The sequence below is a fragment of the Dendroctonus ponderosae genome, unplaced genomic scaffold, assembly GCF_020466585.1.
Source record: "Dendroctonus ponderosae isolate FM_Combo_2020 unplaced genomic scaffold, Dpon_F_20191213v2 Dpon_F_20191213_1, whole genome shotgun sequence".
In the NCBI taxonomy this organism is placed as follows: domain Eukaryota; kingdom Metazoa; phylum Arthropoda; class Insecta; order Coleoptera; family Curculionidae; genus Dendroctonus; species Dendroctonus ponderosae.
The window spans coordinates 60,732,086-60,752,679 of NW_026017110.1; the positions used below are offsets into that span (position 1 = coordinate 60,732,086).

Sequence of the window (20,594 nt, forward strand, 5' to 3'; positions counted from 1 at the left end):
GGGGGGGGGGTCATGACCCCCATCACCTGGATCCGCCCCTGTCTATCCAGTGGTGATAAACTGAGCTATAATAGTTCTAGAGATGAGGCTCTATGTCTTATCAGGTGTTCCGCTGAAGAAGAGTTATCATATCAAATTCTAGGTACCGGAAATTTAGTTGGCTTCATGGCTCAATAGCATTTTTTCTAAAGGCTAGGATTTTCCCCAAAACCTTAACAAAAATATTTCAAAATTCGCTCGAAAAGAGAATAATAGGAAATATCACAATTTCTATTTTACATAGAAAAACGTCGATTTCAGTGCCCCACCTAGGAAAAGAGCATATACGTGTCTCTAATTTTATATTACTTGCGTGGCTAACTATTACGAAGTAGTAGTTAAAAATTTGTTCAAAAGGACCAAGTTGTTGGCTGTGTCAGAAGCAAGTCCTCCCAGGGCCAGTTTTGGTGCCATTATCCCTCATCAGCTTGGATGTATTTTCTTTTTAATGGAGGATTTTGAAAATGTCACAGGAAAGCCAAACCCCTCTAATGAGAGCCAATAGACCCGAAATCAGTCCTGGGAGTACATTTATGATTGAGCAATCAGCCAACAATTATTTTTCAATCATTTCATCATCATCATCATTCATCGTTTTCTTCCACTTTTGTGATTTTAATGATTTTATTGTAAATAACTAAAAGAAACCGAAATAGTTGACACGATGCTTTGTGTGGCGTAAAATGATTTAATTTCCGTAAATCTAACAATAATCAAATAGTTTTTACCTGCAACCGAACAAGACTGCTTTATAACAAAACTTTGGGGTGACAGAACGTCAGTCGCCACCAAATGGCAGCCAAACTTAACGAACATACATCACGTAATCACTTCCTGTATGAATGCGCAGCATTTGCAGGAGCGGCTCATAGATGTCGGTGCTTGTCCGATTTGCCAATATATTGAGCAACCCTTAAGGGACAGTAAGCGTCGTCCCTATTTACTACCTCAATGAAGCAATAGGAATAAATCTAATATCTAATACACTTTTTTAATGCTTAACAATAAGCGCAACATTTTTCCTAACAATTCATTCATTTACGCCAATCGTTTCCACTCGGTGGATTGATCAACCTTACAACCCTTCGCCTAAAATATTGCAGGATTTAGTAAAATATACAGGTAAGGGGACAATATGCAGCTTGACTCAGCTAGAAGGGAGGAAGTTCGTTAACACTACCATGTATATATTGGGGGAGTATGAGGCAAAGGGCAGATGGACAAGGTTTGAAGATCAGGAAAAAATCAATAAAGGCCCTTTGTTCGGCTCACTTTGCCCTATTCTCGAGCCTCACGCACATGCGTTTGCCATTTGCTATTTATACACCTTCCCACAGCTTTCCGGTTTGCTTTGCTTCCAGATTCAGTTTGTCGCGTTGTGCTCAGTGGGCGAAGGTCCTGGTCCAAATTATTGTTTATCAACATTATAGTAAGTCCACTTTTGATTTACCGCAATTGAAGCCACCAGTAAGTAAACGAAAAAGCCGCCCACAAGCAAATTGCAGTTATCAGTTTTTTAGAATATGTACTTACTTACTCTCGGATATTGCCCCAAAAACACATCCTTTGTGTTGTGCTTGATTCTTAAAATACCTGACTCAAATGCGTATCTTTTTCCGTTGTGTGTGACAAAGCAGTTTTTATTTTTAGTCACTTAATTAGACTGGGCTTAGGTAAAACTCCCATGAATTTGCAGTAGAAAAACTGTAATTGTGTTGTAAATTTTTCAGAAAAATGGACAAACGCCAAGGCTGGGTGCTAGTGAAACAAGCTGAGTCCGAAGATTCAATAGTCAAGTCTTCAGATTCCGACGAGTCTGATGATAGCATTAGCATTGTACATCTAACTGATAGCCCCTCTGAAGAAGACGAGTCTGCCCCTCATCAGAAAGAACTGCAGGACATTGAAAGCATTTCAAGTGAAACTTACCACCAACACGAACGTGACGCGGCACTAACCGAAAACCCACATGCTCAACCAATTTCTTGTGAATGCTCAACCATTGAGGAAGAACCTGATAAACCTGAAGAAGCAATCTTGCGTCCAAATAAGGATGTAATTTCTAGTGTGGAAAAAGCCGAGGATTTGATGGATAGTAAAGAACCTACTTCAGTTGTTGTTCTCGAAGAATCAATTCACCATATGAAAGGTGTTGCAAAATGCCAATCAGTCTCAGATGAGTATCAGCACGCTCAAACAACAGCTTCTGATCAAAATGGTGCATGCGAAGGAAAATTAATGCAACCAGAGTTGGAAGCGCAAGAAGGTCCGAGAGGCAAAGAAGAAAGATCACACAAAGAGGCAGATTTAAAAGTGAAGCTCACCCAGCACGTTGATTCACTAGTTGTCGGCGACATTTTGGACAGAAGCCCCTTTACCATTACAACTGTAATTCCGCAGGATCCTGCCCCTTTACTTGAAGAGTCGGGCATAGATATGAGGACCGGAATGTACTTAGCTGTAAACCCTGAACCCGCAACTGCACAAGCTGACTCAAACCCAGAAAAAATCGTCGAAACTTTCGCCGAAACACCGTTAGGTTTACAGCCCGTTAAAAGCGCAGCTCCAAGCGAACAATCAATTCTGGATAACAAATTACTTGATCACTCAAGTGTAGGTCTACTTTCTTCAACTATCAAAGAAAGGTCAATTACAGATAAAAGGGTGATTCCAGCAAGGCGCTCATCTTTATGTTGTTCAAAACGATGTAAAATTAAAGTAAGTATTGACAAATTTTTCCTCTTATATTTAACATTCAACGTACCACGATTTGAAACCTATAGCGAACTTTCAAAAAACTAAAAAAACGGCGATCCGTACAACCTTGAATCATTTACTCCCATACAGTTTCATCGGAATTAGTTTCCAACGCAAAAACTCACTGTAGATGACTGAGAACTTCCATCAATGCTGTTGATTATATACCATTATTGTTTCAGGCTACCAGAACGTGCTTTATAACTGATAAAGCACCAAGCAAAGAGTATAAGACAAGCCATGGTTCTCGAGCAACAAATATTTCAAACCGAGCCAGTAAGGCAAAACACCTCAAAAGAAATAAGGGCGGCTTCGATCTGAACAACTACCCAAATTTAGTGCCATGCATCATCGGTCTGACTTTTATGATACTTATACTTGAAGTATATGTGTTGGACGCAGCCAGAGCTTCCAGAGATCGACCGAAGCAAGAAAAAAATGTTATTTTTGATTCTTCAACAGCAAGACGTATTAAGGTATTTGACAAGATGGACCGTCTTGTTCCAAACGACTGGGCGTTTAATCAGCCCGGTCGTCTGAAGCAACGAAATAAATTGCGATACAGACTCAGAAATTTCTGCTAATTTCTTATTCGAGGAACCGGCGACCATTACAAATTTGCTGACTTATAATAAATGCTTGTAGCTTTTTTCGTTATTTAATGTAAAACTAGAATGCTCTATTTTCAAATCTACATTTGAGAGATTGCAAATTGGACTCCGCCTGAAAACTGTTTCTTACCGTAAATTAGAATCTATTTAAGTTTTTAATTGGGGAATTTAGTAGGTTTTATTTTTGTCAGTGTGCTACTTAGTATAATTGACGGTAATAATGTATTGTTTGAATGTACAAGAAGTGAGATTGATGAGATTTGTGAGACTGAATTTTAACGGATTAAATACGGCAAATGTATTACAATTACGTAAAATATAAGATTTATATTAAGGAGATTTAATGTTAACTGTCGATTGGAATAAATAAATACATTTTTATCTGGTTATATCATTTGGTGTGTATCTAACACTTGTATACATATAGTAACATTTTTTGGGGTGAAAAAATACGAATGATACACATGTACAGAAAAAAAGACATATATTTTCCACGTAATTTAATATACACGCATAGCAGCGACTGATTGAAAATAAGTAAATCTCGTACTCACAGACAATGCTGTTCCAATTAATTCTTCACATAATCCAATTTCTAAAAAGGATGAAAAAGAAAAGAAAAACAATGATCAATAAACAATACACAATCTTAAAAATTAAATGAAAAAAAGATCAAAGTTGCCTCAAGGTCTATGTCTTTTCAACAAATAATCTACTGGGCTTACAAACGCGTCTTCCTGAAGAAGGTTGGTGTCCATCGAGAAAGTTTAGTTTTTCCTAGTTCTTGCTGTGCGACTGTTTGAGCCTCTAGTTCCTCTAAAAGTCGTTTTTGTTTCTCTCTAAACGCCGTTACTGGGTCATCATAAAGGCTATACACCTTTAAAACGTCACGAACGTCCTCAATTTCATTATTAGCAATTGCTGAAACACATATTAATCAATTGGGTGAAACCTTTAAGCCGCTTATATTACTTTTCAGAAAATTGGCTAAATCCAAAAGAGCTGTATCCTCATTGCTTCCATCCCATCGTTTGATGCAAAACAGGTTTTCTGGGTTGAATTTCACATTGTTGCTATTCCAGTCAATGCAAATCACTCTGCTAAGATCTCGGTTTAAGTTATTCAGGCTTTTTACATGATGCCCATTGGTGAAATGGGTGGCATCCCTCACCAACTTATAAGCAATAATGTTATTAGGATCTATGGCTTCAATTAACGGAAAAACCGTCATTCCTTGTTCAGCTGTATATATTACGATCTCGAAATGCTCCTTGAGAGATTCTAGAAAATAGTCTAGAACTGCAAAAAATATAAATTAATTTTTCTTTCCATATGCAACAATACTTGTATGGCTGAGACAGGCACATGATTAGAAAACATTTTATTTCGACATGCCTTTGACATGCCTAACAAAACAATTAAATTAAAATATATTTAATCTCAAGCTAGCATGAAAGACGTCGCTGTAGAAACTGCTTTTAGAAAAAGGTATCGTTCCTAAAAAAATACAATTACGAAATTTTATGATAAAATATCGGATAACATTTACTTCATTTTCATAAATTAGATATTTTAATTGCTGTTGATATATAATAGCAAAAAAAAACAATCCGATTATTTCAATCATTATTTTTTAGTTCGCTTTGAAAAATCATTTGTTATGTATATAACCTAAACTTGGGGCGAAATACCCCCATAAAAGGTTTTATAAGGATATCAAGAATAAGGCAAATTTCCCTTTGAAAACTTCATAGGGAAAACTTACAAGGTCTCTTTTTAAACCTCCACCCAGTATTATACGTCCAATCTGGATGTACGAGAACATCAGTTAATTCCAAAACCAACGTATACTTTGGTTGAATATATGGATACTGGAGAGGGTCTGGCAGTAGCTTGTCTCTCGATGGTTCTCTAATGAGCTAAAATAAAAGACTATTTTGCAAACATCTTTTATGAGACTGCAGTTTATGCGCTGTGCAAACCTTCCGATAATACTCCAGTTCTCGCCAAGTCCTATATAAATATGACTTAAAAGTGGGATAATCTGAAAACTGATCTCGAATAGCAACGCCGTCGTCATCCTTTTGCGGTGCTCCCAGAGTTACAATTAAATAGGAGCCCATGCAGCTGAAACCAACGCCGAAAAACAATAAGGTGAGTTTCATGGTTCTCCATGACTGTTCCCTTTGCTTTTTCGCTTCCTCTTCGTCAATTTTATCTTGGTTGGGGTCAGGCTGCTCCTTGGAGTTGCTTAATAGGCTTGCTAAGGGCGTTTTGTACTTGGGTTCTACAATATTGAGTAGTAACTACGCTAGGCTTGCTAGATTTAAATGCGTTACCAATTGAATAAAATCGCCTATGAGATAAGCTGCAGTGAAACTCAGGAAAAACATGATAGCTCTGGTCTTGAAGTATCACTCCAGGTCTATGCTTAATTACATTGTTAAGAATATTTATGGATCTAATTGAAAACCTGAACATTGTCTCGATTTTTGCCATAACCTAACATGTCAGACCGAAGCACACGACTTTATCTATTCACGACACACGACTCAGCAGCTGGTCTCCCAGATTCATCTGTATCTATGTTCATCTCTGTGACGCTGTGGTTCGTCTCTCATGTAACTTTAAGGATCACGGACATAGACATGATTAATAACTAAAATTTGTTATTTTTTTCTCATATTCTTTTAGAACAAATCTGCCTATTGACTGAATAGTCCGAGCGCCAAGAATTATTAATATAAATTTAAAATTCAATTAACTCAATTAAATTAGATTTAGAATTAGAAAGTTTTGGTTAAAAACCCACCCCACGAACCCTCTAGCATCAATTGGGTGTTGCCCGACTTAACCCCACTTTCTAGTGTTAAGGTTGTTTTGATATTTTTTATTTTTGAAAACTCACTAGAAATGAATAACATTCGACAAATCAAGAAACTTTCGAGATTGGGGGCCAGATTTGTAAGTGGAGTCAAAAGGAAATATCCACTTGATCCAGCCCATGCAGATGAACTGCCAGGTAAAGCATGAATAAATTGCTAAAACATTACAATTTACAAACACCCCATATCGGAGATATTTTAATTGTAATTTGACCACACAGTATTCCAATATGGGCCCAGCAAAAAGGATTACAAAAGAGTTTTTTCTTGGGGGAATGTCCAAACTGGCGCTCTTGGATTAATGGGTTTAATTGATAAAGACCGGCCAATGTTGCACAGCCCTAAAAGACTAGGATTTGCGGAGAAGTTTCTGGTATGTATCTATAATTCAATATGGAGATGTTGATTGTCGTCAATTTAGATTATTCGTTACTAGTCGGTCACAGGGTGGTCCTCAACTTAGGCAATATTCACTGATTATTTTGGATTTTAAAATATCGCTTTTTTGTTAAATTGGCAATATCTGGTTCTCCCATATTTCTTAATAAAAAATGTGTACTTGGTTCAAGTCGATATCTCTCACCGTTTTCGAGATATTTGACATTGAAACCTGTGGTGCAGGGTTTTCCAAAATTTTTCGATAATGCAACACTTTGCAAACCCAGAAATTTTAACGGAACACTTGGTTTATTTTGAAATTGATTTCTACTGAGCTTTATTTTAACACCTCACCACCAGGTCACCACATTTTTGGTGATTTTGGTGTGATTTGGACGTTTGCTTTAGTGAAAGATAGGCTTTAGAAAACGCCTTACGAAAGAACAATACCTTAGAAAAGCAAAACGCGAAATCAATATTTCCTATTGGTCAGCAGTATACCCCGATTAATCACCTATTCGTTGTAGTTGGTGCTCGATTTAACCAATTGCCTACGAACCGTTACATAAAGAGGAAAAGGGTTTGTGGGAAAAGGTATGATTCGCTTCAAATATACGCCCATCGAACACCCAAATATACTGATAATACGGATAAAATGAATAATTTCACAACATAAAACTGGTGTTCCGCGGAACACAGTTTGGGCAACTCTGCTGTAGTGGTTTTTTGAACTACTCAGGCCCTGTACCTCGGAAACTTTTAACTTTCGGATAAGACAAATTTGTTTTCACAAACGGTGTGTTGGATATTTCGCCTCAAAAAATTGTTGTCTAAAAAAGATAGAATTTCCTCACGTCTTTTATTACAGACTGATAAACAGTGCCCTTATTTCGCAATGAGAACGAGCTATTTATCAAAAGATAATCAAGAACTATCACCTAGAGCAGTGTTTATGCGGCCCGCCAAGCTATTCAAAAAATTAAATTTATGATATCGACTTTCTCCCGTCAATATATTGTTAAAAAATTAATTATAATAAAAGGGAAGTACATACTAAACCCAAACAATTTTTGACGAGTTACTCAGTCGTCGGCGACTTGTTCAAACATGCAAAACAAACTAAAATTTTTTAAAACTTTCAAATGTTATTATTTGTACAAATGTACTTATTTAATCCATAATAGCATGCCAGAAAAGCAAACAAAAAACGGAAGGTGGAAGGTTGCTGATGAACATAGGCATTTCCAAGAAAAGCGAAAATTTGATTATTTTTCCACTTTCGTCAAAGATAAAGATGTATGCTTAATATGCTCAGAGACTGTGTCGACATTAGAAGAATATAACATAAAAAAGCATTACGATACCAAACATGAACCACAATATAAAGTTTTGTAAATTATTAATGCGGCCCGCCAAAAATTTTTTTAATTTAAATTGACCCGCTGATTAAAAAGGTTGCTCACCCCTGACGTAGAGGGTATACTGCGACACACTTAGGCTCAAGCTATAAGAGGAAATTCCAATTAGAAAAGAAACTAATTTAGAAAAGTTACTTTAGACCAATTTGCTTGAAACGTAATATTTTTGCCTAAATAGTCAGTAAATTTTGTCACGTTAGCCGAGGACCACCCTGTCTTATTAAATTATAAAAGTCACCCTGCTTACGGCGTTACTTTGATTACTCCGACTCCAGTGCTAAACTGAATAATACAGTACGGTTTTGCAACTTAAAACTTAAATTCGCTTGTGTTTGTTTTGTGTTAAAGTGCACTCTTTCTTCGTTAGCTTCATGTAAATTGCATAAATCTCGCCAAAATCAGTTGTGATATTCTGGTTTTTAATTTAAGAATGGAGCTTTATCAATGAACTGATGAATGAAATTGTGTTTCAAACATCATATCAAAGAAAAACCTCTATTAGCAATGTACTTTTCGGTCAAGAATATGCATTTGTCTTCCCATAATGCACAAAGTTGCAACGCAAACTACAAGAGTCTTTTATATAATAACTGAGGGAAATACTACCCAAGAAAGTACGCATTTCGAACGTACAGGAATGTACCTATATGAGGAAGACTTAGGAAATATTGAATTTCTGATCATTTTTGAATTCCATTCAATATAGACGTATTTGGATTGATGAGAATTCAAATATCTGAAACTTTCCATCACTGCCTATTCTATCTTCCATTAGCGGCGTCGGCGTCGTTTGTCCTCCACTGTCGGCGTCGGCGTCTTTTACCTTCAACTAGCGGCGTCCCCGTCTTTTGTTTTCAACTAGCGACGTCGGCGTCCTTTGATCTCCTTTAGCGGCATCCGCCAAACAAAAGAACAGTGGAAACCGCCTCAACTTGAATTGGAATAAAATAACGAATTCTCTTTGGCGGCATTTTTTTTAATGGTTTATGATATTTGGTTCTGAAAACCGTTGGAAAAATTATTCCTTTTAGCTAAAAGGGCAAAAACCGTTGAATTAAAAAAATATTTGAATTGTTTTAAACGGTTTTGAACCCAACCGACCGACCCGTGCGTGCGCCTGTGTGTGTGTGTGTGTGTGTTTGTTCCAAATCTTTCGCGAAGTATAGATTTTAAAATAAATTATTTTGTTCATGAACTGAAGAAATTGAGGAAAACCGATATATTTATTATTTAAATCACCGGCACATTTAAGGTCCATGTAGCTCGCCACTTTTTCATCAGTTTGTTTGAAATTTAATAAGTTTAGTAATCGAAGAATACAATCAAGGTTGAAAATATAATCTAAAATAACTCGGTTTTACACTTTTCCACTGACTGCATCAATTTTTGCAAAATGAGCTATACGTAAACCACGCCTTGGATCGCGAAAACCCTCCTTTCGCCTTCCGGTGGGCTGTTTAACGAAAAAAATATCAGTTCTTTGGGAAAGAGATTTTATCGCGTTTCATTTGAGATGATTATTGCGAAATTGCGCGGAAGTATAGGAAAGAACGGGGAACTATGAGGAAGTATTATCAGAAAACCGAGAAGTTTATTACCTCGAGTTCCCTTCAGGAACGATTATTCGAATAAAGAATAATTGCTTGTTATACTAACGTACTAACGGACTTTTCTATAAATGTTTAGGTAGAGACAGCAGCAGCTGGATTTGGGTTTACGGCATTATCAGTCAACAGTAAAACAGATGTGAAATTATATGGAACAGGCCTTAACACCGATTCGCAAATAGGGTATCATGCAATCAGAACTGGGCATCCTCTAGGCATTCTTTATTATCTGCAGCCAATCTCCTTGCCTTTCAGGTAACATCAAAAGGCCTTATAAATCAGTAATTGTAAGAATGGTTTTTTTACAGAGACCCAGAAAATTCCAAAATACTTAAATTAGCTGCAGGCAGAGCTCATCTTTTGGTGCTGACATCTGAAGGACTGTTCCTCTTGGGTAACAACGCATATGGACAGTGTGGAAGAAAAATTGTCCCAAACGAAGATTACTCCAGAAGTAATTTAGTCCATCACTTGAGTACTATGTATGGAAAGAGGATAGTGGACGTCGCATGTGGACAAGATCACAGGTAACTATTTTTACAGTACTACCAGAGCATTGGAAATTATATCAGGACAGTACTGTTTTAGCTGAAGACGGATCAGTGTATTCATGTGGATGGGGAGCTGATGGCCAGACTGGTCTTGGCCATTACAACAACACTGAGGAATTCACACTGGTTAAAGGAGATATTTATCAAGAAAGGATAACTAAATTGGCATGCAGATCAGATTTTGTCTTAGCTTTAAATGGTAGATACAGATCCATTATTTACAACTAGTCATCTGAGGTTGAAATAACATGATTAATGTGGTTTAGATAAAGGTGAAACCTTTGGGTGGGGCAACACTGAATATTCACAAATACCCTTACCAAGTGGCGATCAACAATTATCAATTCCCACAAGTATAGACATGGTAAATAAACTAGGACCAATTAAGAGTATTGCCAGTAGCGGCTCTTTTTGTTTAGCTGTGACGGGTAATCGCACAAAAAATTGATAATGAAATGGAAATATAAACGACATTTCTTTACAGAAAATGGGGCCGTATATTCTTGGGGCTATGGACTCCTGGGATTGGGACCAGACCCGCAGCTGTCCAAAAAACCCCTACAAATTCCTCCCACTCTATTTGGTCAAAATAGTTTTCAACCGAACAATATTGTAGTTAAAGTGACTTGTGGTCTGAGTTACGCTGCTGCAATCACCACTTTAGGTGATCTCTTTGTTTGGGGAAGAAATACTAATGGATGCCTGGGACTTCGACATGAGAAGAATCAGTATTTTCCTCTTAAGGTATACAATTTGCTCACTGGCTGCTTGATTTCCTTCAGTAACGATGTACTTTTTTTTAGGTGGCATTGGGAGGATGTGCTGAGGACGTTTTTTGTGGTGTTGATCACACTGTTGCGTTATGTAAACCGTTTATTTAATGCAATTCTTGGTATCTTCATGTTTTTAATATAGTATCGTTTATTAGATTTGTGTATTTTTTATACCTTATATTTTTAACTGCAATAGCGTTTGAAGGTACTTTGAAAATACCGATCCGAAAATCGGGGGTTTAGACACCAAAGTTGCTAAAAAGTATTGAAAAGCACTCAGAAGCATAATTAATTTTGTAAAGAAATATTCCAGATTTCAATTTGAGTAAATTTGTTTTAATTTTTCATGCGTGAACGCTCATATTAATTTGAAGCGCACGAACGGGGAACGCACCGCAAACATAGATGAGTTATCTTCGGAACGCACTAACTAAACTTTGCTGTAGGCCAGACTTCCTGTCTGCGTAGGACAGAAAATCCGTTCCACTTCCCGTCATTTTGCAATTGGATTTTGTGGAGGGTAGTTGAACGTTTGGTGTGCTTTGAACGGCGTGTGCTCAGTGGTTTGTTCAGGACTTTGTGAGAATACCGAATACCAAAATGGATAATTTACAAGTACACACCTACGAGAAGCTAAATCTGCGTAATTTCGAAGCAAAGAACAACAACAGCATATTTATACATGGTGTTTTATATTGTTTTGTTGCCTCAGAGAATGAAATCAACCCCGACGTATGTGATGAGGTTGTCCAGGTTGTGATGCCGCCCGAAATAGGAAACCAGATCGTAAAAATTAGTTACATACCTTCATGGAATTGCATTTTCATCGCAACAATTGCTCATCTTACAACATATACTATTGCTGGTGGACAATTTACTACAACGCCATACCAAGAATCAAACTCCTCGATTGTTCAAACTGCTTGGAATCCCAACCAGTCGATTCTTATAGTAATCAACGCGGCTGGCATTATATCAGGGTATAATTACAAGCCACTGTTGGAGTTTGCCGATGATCAACAATTCCGTAATTTTACGACTGGATCACTGCATGATGTTGCTCCAAACTCTATATATCTGGGATGGGGAGCTCGCAATACCCAGTTCAAAGGATCCATGAGACAAGAAGAGTCCAAAAGAGGTAAAAATTGCCATTCCTACTCTTTTAACAGATTTAAAAACAACCGGCATCCATTTTAGCAATACCGCTACCCCCTAGCGCACCGATTGTTTCCTGGAGAGGCAATGGAGAATTATTTGTCGTCAACTACTGGAAAGATAGCAGGCGTTTCTTGAAAGTGTTCGACTGCAACATCGTGCCATTGTTTGAATCAGAACCATTTAACACCCTCTTTGCCGCCACAACATTCAAAGCCCAAGGAAATTTTATTGCCTGTGCAGCTACTGATGGAACTCACAATAAAATTGTAGTATTTGAGAAAAACTGCCAAGTGAAGTCATCCTTTTTCGTGGTGGAAAGCAGGGTGAGTGTCATCAATGTATTTAATGATTTGTCCTATATCCTATCGCTAAAAGTACAAGCTGCAGGCCTTCAGCGAAGCCGTCATTTTGATTAGAAAAATAGAATATGGGACTCGGACCACGTCCTTAAATAAAATCACGCCATATCTTTGAAACCTTTGAATTCAATCAGCTTTTATGACAATTTTCTTCTCACATTTAGGAATGTTTTCCGGGCTTTGAAGCCGTGGTCTATGGGAATTTCTTCCTGACGTTTCGTCCACAACTGCGGTGGACATTATCAAAGGCGATGAGGCAATGGGCGAAGTGATCTCCCGTGTTTTCCGACTGATCAATCAGTCTTAGTCGGAAAGCACGGGAGATCACTTCGCCCACTGCCTCATCGCCTTTGATAATGTCCACCGCAGTTGTGGACGAAACGTCAGGAAGAAAGTCCCATATACCACGGCTTCAAAGCCCGGAAAACATTCCTAAATGTGATTTAACCGGCCGTAAAAGCCTTCATAGTCTGACAATTTCCTTCTCCTTTAGAATTGTCTTTCAATAATTAGGTTTTATGAGTAGTTGCGAACTTTCAGCGGGATTGAAGCAAGAATAATCGAACTTTAAAGTAGAGCGTTTTGAGATATATTTCTTTGAGGCGACAAACATTTTTTGACATTATAGCTTTAAACTCCTCGTGAACTACAAAGCCTTTGCAGTACATTTCAAAGTATACGGTTAACTTCCCAGTTACTCAAACTGGTGAGTTTTTCGCGCTTTTAGACGTCGTGAATTAGAATTTCATCCTGACGTTTCGCCAAGCAGGAATGGTTTGCATCATCAGAGGTGGTTTACTCGAAGTTGACATTGTACTGAAAGTTCAGGAATACATTCTAATTCCCCACGGCCTTAAAACCGGAAACACCAGTTTGCAGGAATGGCCGTGCAATCTTATCTCTTTGATCACTTGTTAGTATTTTCCATTACTTGCAGGGTCTAATTATAGACGTCCAGTATCATGGAACTCAGCATGTACTAGCTGTTCATAGCCAGCATTTCATGAATAATTTTGTGAATATTTACTTATATTCGAACGATGTGTGGTACCTGAAGCAACAATTGCTTTTCCCTTTAAGGGACGAAGAAGATTTTTTAAGATTTCAGTGGATCAATGAGATGCATTCAACGAGTTTCAAATTTAGCATTTTAACGTCACAAACCGTTTATGTATACGAATATATATTGGACACATTTGGATTGCATAACGATCTAATTGGAGTTATTAACGGACCTACAGTGCTATTTACTGATTTTTCCAAGATTATGCCCCCGCCAATGTCTTCTCACAGTATAACATTTGAGAGGCCTGTGAATACTCTAGTGTTTTACCCGGCTGTAAATGTTTACGGCTTCTTCTTATGCGACGGTCGAGTGATATACTATCAGTATCACGGAGAAAAATTTCACAGTTACGACGGTGCTTTATTGGCTAATGAGAAATCAACCTTGAACACCATGTCATCCTATGAAAAAGTTTGCAATGGAACTCTCTATAAGATATATCTGAATACCCATCAAGAATTAATTGTATGCGGTCGAAAACTGGCATCTCATATTTTGTCTGTTCATATGCACGACAATTATTTGCTGTTCATATCTATTTATGCCGAGAGCAGCAAATTATTTTGCATGCGCTTCACACCAGAAAATATTTCCAATTTTCAAATGGAAAACACATTTTCGAGAAACGTAGAACAAGGAGCAAAAATAATTTGCGTTACCAAACAAGATGACATTATCTTAGTCATGCCGAGAGGCAACTTCGAGACAATAACTTCTCGCTTAATTTCCATTGATACCATAGAACATCTTCTATCAAGAGACGAGTGGGACGCTGCAGTTACTCAAATTAAACACCAGAAACTGAATTGGAATCTGCTTATTGACTTGAACATGCATCGATTTAATGACCATGTTAGCGATTTTATTGCGGCTGCAATAAGGGCTAAAGTGTTATCAATCGTAGTTTCAGAAATGTCAACTGAAAACTGCCTGATAACATTATATGAAGAATGGACCAAACATGGAACGATTTTAACCACTTCTGTACTGTATGACGACGTTAAAGAGCTAACAAAGGCTGACGTTTTTAGGTCTATTCTAAATAAACTTGTGCAGTTAAATCCCGTTCAGCATCTTATTTCCATTGTGATTCTCCAACTTAAGCATTATTCCGTAAAAGCAACTTTGAAAACCATTTTGCAAGTTTTTGCATCAAACGACATGGTATCCACAAAGGCTGCACTTGCTGAAGTTCGTCGGCATAGAGAAATGGCGGTTATCATCAAAGCTGCATACACCTTGTATGACCTTGATTTCCTGAAGTTAGTATACTCAATCTCTCCTAAAGATCCGAAAATTTACCTGCCTGAAATAGAAAAACTGCGAGCTATGGATGAAATTGACTTGAGATTCACCATGAGTCTTCAAGGGAGAGAATTTAAGAATGCCACCAGATATCTCATTCGATCATCCACCAAAAGTGATTCGTTTGTAATAGATTTTATAAGGAAATACGGCACACAATATGCTGCTTACCATGATGTAGTTCCAAATCATGAGCGTTTCGAGCTTGTTACGCTATTATATGCGGATTACCTCGGAATGAAAGCCCAGCATAACGAGGCAGGCCTCATCTTAGAGCGTGCAGGACTTAAGGCGGCAGCACTGGTCCGTTACAAAATTGGGCGAAATTGGAGAAAAGTTGTCAGTCTTCTCAATGCGCTCGAAATGCAGGCAGTTAAGAAGAAGGAAACTCTTACATCATTGGCGCAAGATCTGGCCAACCATAAGCAATTTGACGATGCCGCTTTGGTATATGAACACTATTGTTCTGATCATAAGGCTGCCATTCAATTACTTATCGAGGCCAATATGTTTGAAAGAGCTTTGTGTGTAGCTCAAAAATATAATTCAAATTACTTAATTGGTAAGTTATTTATTATGCTTTATTTAATACAGTAATATTGTCAATTTTAAACTTATTTGCAGAGACTGCCATTCAGCCGCGGTTAAAGAAGTATAGAGAAGAACTTTATGACCGCATGATGGAATTGGACAAAAATTTCAAGGAATATACCGCCAGGCTGTTGACACTCAGGAAGCAGAAGTATGAAAAGCTGATATCTAGTACAAGCGTCAATGTGTTTGGTTTTGAATTTGATGATACTGACTTGCAATCTGATGATAACATTTCCGAATATGCCAGCATTGTTTCTGCGAGTTCAATGGCAACTTCTAGTTCTAGAAATTCAAGAAGGTACGTTTCTCATTTAGTTTTAGCGCTTGTCAAACACAATCAATTCCAGCTCTACGATTTCTTCCCGCAATCGACGAAAGTTGGAGAGAAAGAAGATAAACCTCCGCCCGGGAAGCGTATACGAAGATATTGCCTTAATAAGGCAATTGTATTTATTGGCAATGGACTTACCCTCTCTTTGTCAAGAGATTAGGGCATTTTCCTTTTCTTTAGTGGACGATAATTATGAGTTTACCAAAAAGTTGCGAGACGATTTTGCAACTATTTATTTCGCTGTGCGCGATGCTATTCCTCGAATTTGGTCCAATATTTTCTTGCATGCTGAACCATCGGGAGATCCTGCCGATATAGCTGTTATTGGAAATCGCGATGAGATGGGTAAGTATCTTGGGTTTTATTTTCAAATCAAAAACGTATTGAACTGGTTCGTATCTGAATCAAGTGAAAAACATGTTCTACTTTTCAATCTCTGATTTTATATTTTCTATATCTACATTCTAGATAAACAATTCCTGACTCCACCACAACTGGAAAAGCTGAGCAACTGGCATTGGTAAAATGCATTTGAAGTTATTTGTTCTGTTTATTTTGTTACGTTTTCTCACTGTTTTATGGCTTGACCATGTTTTAGTACAAGCGACAAGGCTACTGAAAGTAGCTGCGAATTAGAAGTAATTTTATGTTTTGTTTTATACGATCAGATATGTTATTATCTGGGGAAGTCGAGATTTGACTAGAAAAAATGTTCAGCAGTTCGTTTTAAGTAAAGAAAACTAAAAAGTATTTTTATATAAAGTTTAAAGTTTAACGTTAAGTGAAAGACTATGTGATACATCCGTAGGTTAGGTTGTTTTATCACACTGGACTGTATTGATTACAAGGTCCAAGTTGCATTAATAAACTTAATGATTTAATAAATATTACTTGTTTTATTTCATGGCAGTTTTCATCAACGTTCACTTCGTGTTAACTATCTGATTAAGTTGTTAGATGTTTCGGGCCCCTTATTTCATTTATACCGTCTCAGGGACAATAGAACACTTTTTTTATTGAACAGTTACTTTCAGTTCAGTTAAAAGATAATTAGCTGCAAGATGCGGATCGTTGTTAGATGCGTAGTCGCATTAGCATTATTTAGTTTTTCAGGTAAATATAAATTGTCAAATCCTTGTTTGATCCATACAGTTGCAACTTGAAAAAAATTGTAGAAGAAACTGAAGAAAATTGTACGGATTTTAAAGGCAATACAATCGAACATGGTACCCTATATGTACCAGGGCCCGCTGTATGTTCCATGTGCGTGTGTTATCACAGTGAACCCAAATGGTGTAGTGATATTTATTGTGACACTCCCTATGTAAGTTTTTTCTAATTAATAACTGACTGGTCAGTTTTTTGTAGGAATATTTAGCTTGCACGTTAGCAAAATCTTGTTTTTTCATGTAAGCAAACAAATTAAACCTTAGCATCTGACGAGAATCTTGGAGTATTTTTTAATGCAATATCTATTAAAATAGAAATAGGATCAAGTGGGGTAAAAGTGGGCAAGGAAATTGTACAGTTTTGCATTGTTTCAGTTTTGCAATAAATTTAGAGTTAAAGAGAGGTGCTGTGATGTCGAATGCCTGGACCCACCTGGAGATTTAGCAGCTAAAATGTTGCAAGAGCATAGAAGGCGCAAGTGGCGAAGTTCTGCCGGCCATCAGAAATTTGTCAGTAGCACTTTGTTCCTGGTTTTAGTTGTTTTAAGAGCATTGTTGTAATAGTGGGATATTTTTTCCTTAAAGGAAAATTACTTAGTGAAACAGCAATTTTCTATGAAACTATTAGTTTATTCGTTGAATTGGATAACATGAAACTGCATTATCTTCTTTCAAAATATATAACAACGCTAGGGAATTCAAAACAGGCTACCTCTGCAGATATTATGTTAGGTCTTGTATAGTAATAGTTATATTTACTTAAATTAAATGGTTATAAAACTTGTGAAATTGCAGAAAACTCTAACAATTTGGACCTCTGAAATATATACCTAATGCTTTAGGGTGCACCATCCACTATATCACACCAGTATATGTCCACTGATTAACATTATTAGTCAGCTTTTACTCTACTTTGTGTTTTTTTTATCCCGATACTTATCGCTTGTATAGTCTACATGGTTGAACTTGTAGTTGTTTTACGCTGCGTTAATGAACAATGTTTTCACTTATCAGTTCATTGGTGCTTGATGCCTGATAATAATACGCAATTAAAACAACTACACCCTTACAAGATACATTTCTTTCCTAAAATAACGACTTTTCACAAATCACTGAAGCGAGCCTCTAGTTAATTAGTTAACTTTTAAAGAACTCTGGATAAGCATCTATAAGGCTGTATGGAAATGGCGGTCCCTTATTATTATTTTACAGTACTGAAACAGTTGCTTATAAAACGTTCTGGAAATACAGGATATATTTAATCGTAACACTATGTTTTTATTAAATTTTATCGCGCGAATAGTACTGGAAAACTAAAGGTTACTTCGTCGTAGTAAGAGTTGATTCGCTTCTCTTCGCTTCACTTTGCTTCGCTTGTTCATTAAGTTGTATAATGTTTTACACAGTTAAGGGTATTAAAGCTTTTGAGGACTAGATTCAGGCATATGTACAAAAATGTATATGTATAACCTCCTAGGGCAATGGGAGTGTGGGTTTCTTGAAAAACCCCCAATAGGAAAATAGACTTGGATGAAAGTTGAAAAACGACGCGACGGGTTGATTTTCTGGTTTGCATGTGCTCCAAAATATCTGCTTATTACCCGCAATATTTATTGATGGAAATGCACATTAATAATAATGAATTAGTTGGTCGTCTATTCGTTGCAAGTTGTACAAAATATGTGATGATTACTTAAGTATTATATACACTAATTCGTTCAAAGATGCAGGTAACTCTCCATTCCCACTACTATTCGACTTTTATGAAGGTGTGAAAAGTACTATGGTTTTTCGCCCTTCGCCTAAAAATATTTTTATCATTACGACACTATGCTGATTTCAATACTTATTTCTGGTTTACCTTCTAGATTTGGTTCCATTAACCCTCAGTGAAATGTATTTGAAAACTGTGGTAAATTAACATTTACATATTTTACAAGTTTATAAACAATCTGGAAGGATTCGTGAAAAATATATCGCAAAAACGTTAGTTGTAATGCGCGACACGCCGCTCGCCCTCAATTTCTGGTATTGTCCAGACGGTTTTGGTCGTTCTTTGGTTTACCACTGGTTAGAAGTCAGTTTGTATCAAAACTCACATTCGTAATAGTGTAGGTACTTTGCGTTACGTCGAAAAGCAATACAGGCTATACTACTCACTGTGATTTTTAACAAGTTATCACTACCATAATGAGTGCACTTATATGGTTCCTAACATTTCACCATTTCTAGATAAATTAACTCTCTGCTTGCTCACACAACTTTAAACTGATATTGGTCTCATGACGTGCTATCACTGCCTAAAGTGGGAAGTATATCATTGCAATACTTCAGAAGTCATGAAAGCTGAGCATGTACTTGGATGTATATTTACATAGTTAATTTTCCGCTAGAGGAGACCAAATGGTGAAAATCGGTTACTATAATCAGATTTCTTTCCAATGTGGAAGTTCTATGTAACTCCATATATGTATATAAACGAGAAACCTTTGAGAGAACAGAAATAATGGCTGAGTTTCACTCTGAGAGAGCTCAGAAAAAAATATGGCATTCGAGTGCGAGTATGAAAATTCATCGGCGACACTATCAGAAAATTATTCTGTTGCTTACGAAATGTGATTACAGTACCCCACATTTAAAATGATTTTGTATAATATTCAAACTATGAATCCTATGATATAAATAGCAATTTAATACTGTCCTTATGCAATGTAAGACTTTCCGAAACAGAAGATAAAACGGGAATTTTTACAAAGTCTTTTGGAGTTTTAAAATCTAGGGGATAACATTATTTTGTATTTACAAACGTTTGAAGGTGCAGAATGGTATATGCCTGTATATTATACTATACAATATATTTGAGGGTTCTATTTTAGGAATTCGAGAATGTTCCATAAAACGGCCAGCAATACTGCTAAATTGTGCTAATCATAGTTCTACATAATAATATATATTATATTTAAATGGTTGATATATTCCAACGCTGGCTTTCGTTTATCTACACTAAATAATGCAAATAGGGATAAAATATTTAGCTGCATTACTAGCCCTTTTCCAAACATTTATGTACCAACCATCGTTAATTTGGCCAAACACTTATCATAGTATCTACTAGGACTTTCTAATGAAGGACAGCTAATTTAAAAAAATCGAGGAGCAAGTAAAAAGGCACTAGATTTTCTAGGTCTAATTTCTATTTGATCATCAGCAGCTAACAGCTATAAGTTGATCTAGATGACGGGCAGCTTTGGAGCGTCTTATGATTGGAAAGGATAATTTATTATCCAATTTGAAGGAATTCCGTTGGTTGATTAGCAATCCAGATCAATTTATTTGCGTCGCCCAATCTGATAAAATTTTAAATTAAAATGTCGCCCTTTCTATAAAAAGTCCTTAACAAATACTACAATAGTTGGCTTATCCCTAGCTTTGTGTTGCTGTTGATGTGGCCGGGCGACTTGCATTTGACATTGCAGCAGGGCCCGGCCAGGGACAAGCAGGAGGCACGCTTCTTGCTTGTTGCAGACTTGCTGCCGACTCTGGATGCAGGAAGTTACGTCTTTGTTCGATTTTCTCTTGCTGAAACCCAT

The 20,594-nt window shown here is 36.9% G+C and overlaps 6 protein-coding genes across 10 annotated transcripts in view; 4 read left to right on the forward strand and 2 right to left on the reverse strand.

The window, feature by feature from the left end:
• The first annotated feature begins 1,357 nt into the window (after positions 1 to 1,357).
• LOC109541179 lies at positions 1,358 to 3,788 on the forward strand. Of its 3 annotated transcripts, none has more exons than XM_019909962.2 (3): positions 1,358 to 1,468; positions 1,770 to 2,757; positions 2,979 to 3,788. In XM_019909962.2, exons 2-3 carry the CDS (start codon positions 1,774 to 1,776, stop codon positions 3,378 to 3,380), a joined length of 1,386 nt encoding a protein of 461 aa, XP_019765521.2. In that variant the 5' UTR covers positions 1,358 to 1,468; positions 1,770 to 1,773; the 3' UTR covers positions 3,381 to 3,788. The 3 variants fall into 3 exon arrangements, with proteins under 3 accessions (XP_019765521.2, XP_019765523.2, XP_019765524.2); XM_019909964.2 differs by having other exon boundaries at positions 1,377 to 1,506; XM_019909965.2 differs by lacking the exon at positions 1,358 to 1,468 and adding an exon at positions 1,536 to 1,712.
• An 88-nt stretch (positions 3,789 to 3,876) lies between these two features.
• Positions 3,877 to 5,988, reverse strand: LOC109541120 (mitochondrial import inner membrane translocase subunit TIM50-C). Its single transcript, XM_019909860.2, has 6 exons — positions 5,747 to 5,988; positions 5,390 to 5,694; positions 5,173 to 5,326; positions 4,380 to 4,706; positions 4,133 to 4,328; positions 3,877 to 4,002 (listed from the first exon to the last, which is right to left on the reverse strand). The coding sequence occupies exons 1-6, from the start codon at positions 5,904 to 5,906 to the stop codon at positions 3,987 to 3,989; spliced, it is 1,158 nt and encodes a 385-aa protein (XP_019765419.1). The 5' UTR covers positions 5,907 to 5,988; the 3' UTR covers positions 3,877 to 3,986.
• Positions 5,989 to 6,290: 302 nt separating this feature from the next.
• LOC109541119 (RCC1-like G exchanging factor-like protein) lies at positions 6,291 to 11,173 on the forward strand. Its single transcript, XM_019909859.2, has 8 exons — positions 6,291 to 6,429; positions 6,514 to 6,665; positions 9,775 to 9,950; positions 10,004 to 10,222; positions 10,273 to 10,445; positions 10,513 to 10,674; positions 10,731 to 10,990; positions 11,050 to 11,173. The coding sequence occupies exons 1-8, from the start codon at positions 6,321 to 6,323 to the stop codon at positions 11,125 to 11,127; spliced, it is 1,329 nt and encodes a 442-aa protein (XP_019765418.1). The 5' UTR covers positions 6,291 to 6,320; the 3' UTR covers positions 11,128 to 11,173.
• Positions 11,174 to 11,498: 325 nt separating this feature from the next.
• Positions 11,499 to 16,720, forward strand: LOC109541051 (elongator complex protein 1). Its single transcript, XM_019909731.2, has 6 exons — positions 11,499 to 12,160; positions 12,220 to 12,503; positions 13,477 to 15,472; positions 15,535 to 15,802; positions 15,852 to 16,180; positions 16,304 to 16,720. The coding sequence occupies exons 1-6, from the start codon at positions 11,620 to 11,622 to the stop codon at positions 16,357 to 16,359; spliced, it is 3,474 nt and encodes a 1,157-aa protein (XP_019765290.1). The 5' UTR covers positions 11,499 to 11,619; the 3' UTR covers positions 16,360 to 16,720.
• A 77-nt stretch (positions 16,721 to 16,797) lies between these two features.
• On the forward strand, positions 16,798 to 17,915 carry LOC109541055 (integral membrane protein DGCR2/IDD). The gene is made up of 3 exons (XM_019909735.2): positions 16,798 to 16,948; positions 17,011 to 17,159; positions 17,380 to 17,915. Exons 1-3 carry the CDS (start codon positions 16,897 to 16,899, stop codon positions 17,563 to 17,565), a joined length of 387 nt encoding a protein of 128 aa, XP_019765294.1. The 5' UTR covers positions 16,798 to 16,896; the 3' UTR covers positions 17,566 to 17,915.
• Positions 17,614 to 20,594, reverse strand: part of LOC109541052 (small conductance calcium-activated potassium channel protein) — a 70,531-nt gene continuing 67,550 nt past the window's right edge. For all 3 annotated transcript variants that reach the window (XM_019909732.2, XM_048663622.1, XM_019909733.2), the window contains one exon: positions 17,614 to 20,583. In XM_019909732.2, the coding sequence (XP_019765291.1) occupies positions 20,428 to 20,583 (156 nt within the window). In that variant the 3' untranslated portion in view covers positions 17,614 to 20,427. The remainder of the gene's footprint in view (positions 20,584 to 20,594) is intronic.

Bases quoted from the DNA above. Each gene is read 5' to 3' on its own strand.
- LOC109541179 (XM_019909962.2), top strand. From the start codon at position 1,774: ATGGACAAACGCCAAGGCTGGGTGCTAGTGAAACAAGCTGAGTCCGAA. The intron at 2,758-2,978 runs GTAAGTATTGAC...TTATTGTTTCAG, and splicing joins CAAAACGATGTAAAATTAAA to GCTACCAGAACGTGCTTTAT.
- LOC109541120 (XM_019909860.2), bottom strand. From the start codon at position 5,906: ATGGCAAAAATCGAGACAATGTTCAGGTTTTCAATTAGATCCATAAAT. The intron at 5,695-5,746 runs GTAACGCATTTA...TCAATATTGTAG, and splicing joins TAGGCGATTTTATTCAATTG to AACCCAAGTACAAAACGCCC. The intron at 5,327-5,389 runs GTTTGCACAGCG...CTTTTATTTTAG, and splicing joins AACTGGAGTATTATCGGAAG to CTCATTAGAGAACCATCGAG.
- LOC109541119 (XM_019909859.2), top strand. From the start codon at position 6,321: ATGAATAACATTCGACAAATCAAGAAACTTTCGAGATTGGGGGCCAGA. The intron at 6,430-6,513 runs GTAAAGCATGAA...TTGACCACACAG, and splicing joins CCATGCAGATGAACTGCCAG to TATTCCAATATGGGCCCAGC. The intron at 6,666-9,774 runs GTATGTATCTAT...ATAAATGTTTAG, and splicing joins GATTTGCGGAGAAGTTTCTG to GTAGAGACAGCAGCAGCTGG.
- LOC109541051 (XM_019909731.2), top strand. From the start codon at position 11,620: ATGGATAATTTACAAGTACACACCTACGAGAAGCTAAATCTGCGTAAT. The intron at 12,504-13,476 runs GTGAGTGTCATC...CATTACTTGCAG, and splicing joins TTTTCGTGGTGGAAAGCAGG to GGTCTAATTATAGACGTCCA. The intron at 15,803-15,851 runs GTACGTTTCTCA...AATCAATTCCAG, and splicing joins AGTTCTAGAAATTCAAGAAG to CTCTACGATTTCTTCCCGCA.
- LOC109541055 (XM_019909735.2), top strand. From the start codon at position 16,897: ATGCGGATCGTTGTTAGATGCGTAGTCGCATTAGCATTATTTAGTTTT. The intron at 16,949-17,010 runs GTAAATATAAAT...AAAAAATTGTAG, and splicing joins AGCATTATTTAGTTTTTCAG to AAGAAACTGAAGAAAATTGT. The intron at 17,160-17,379 runs GTAAGTTTTTTC...GCATTGTTTCAG, and splicing joins TTTATTGTGACACTCCCTAT to TTTTGCAATAAATTTAGAGT.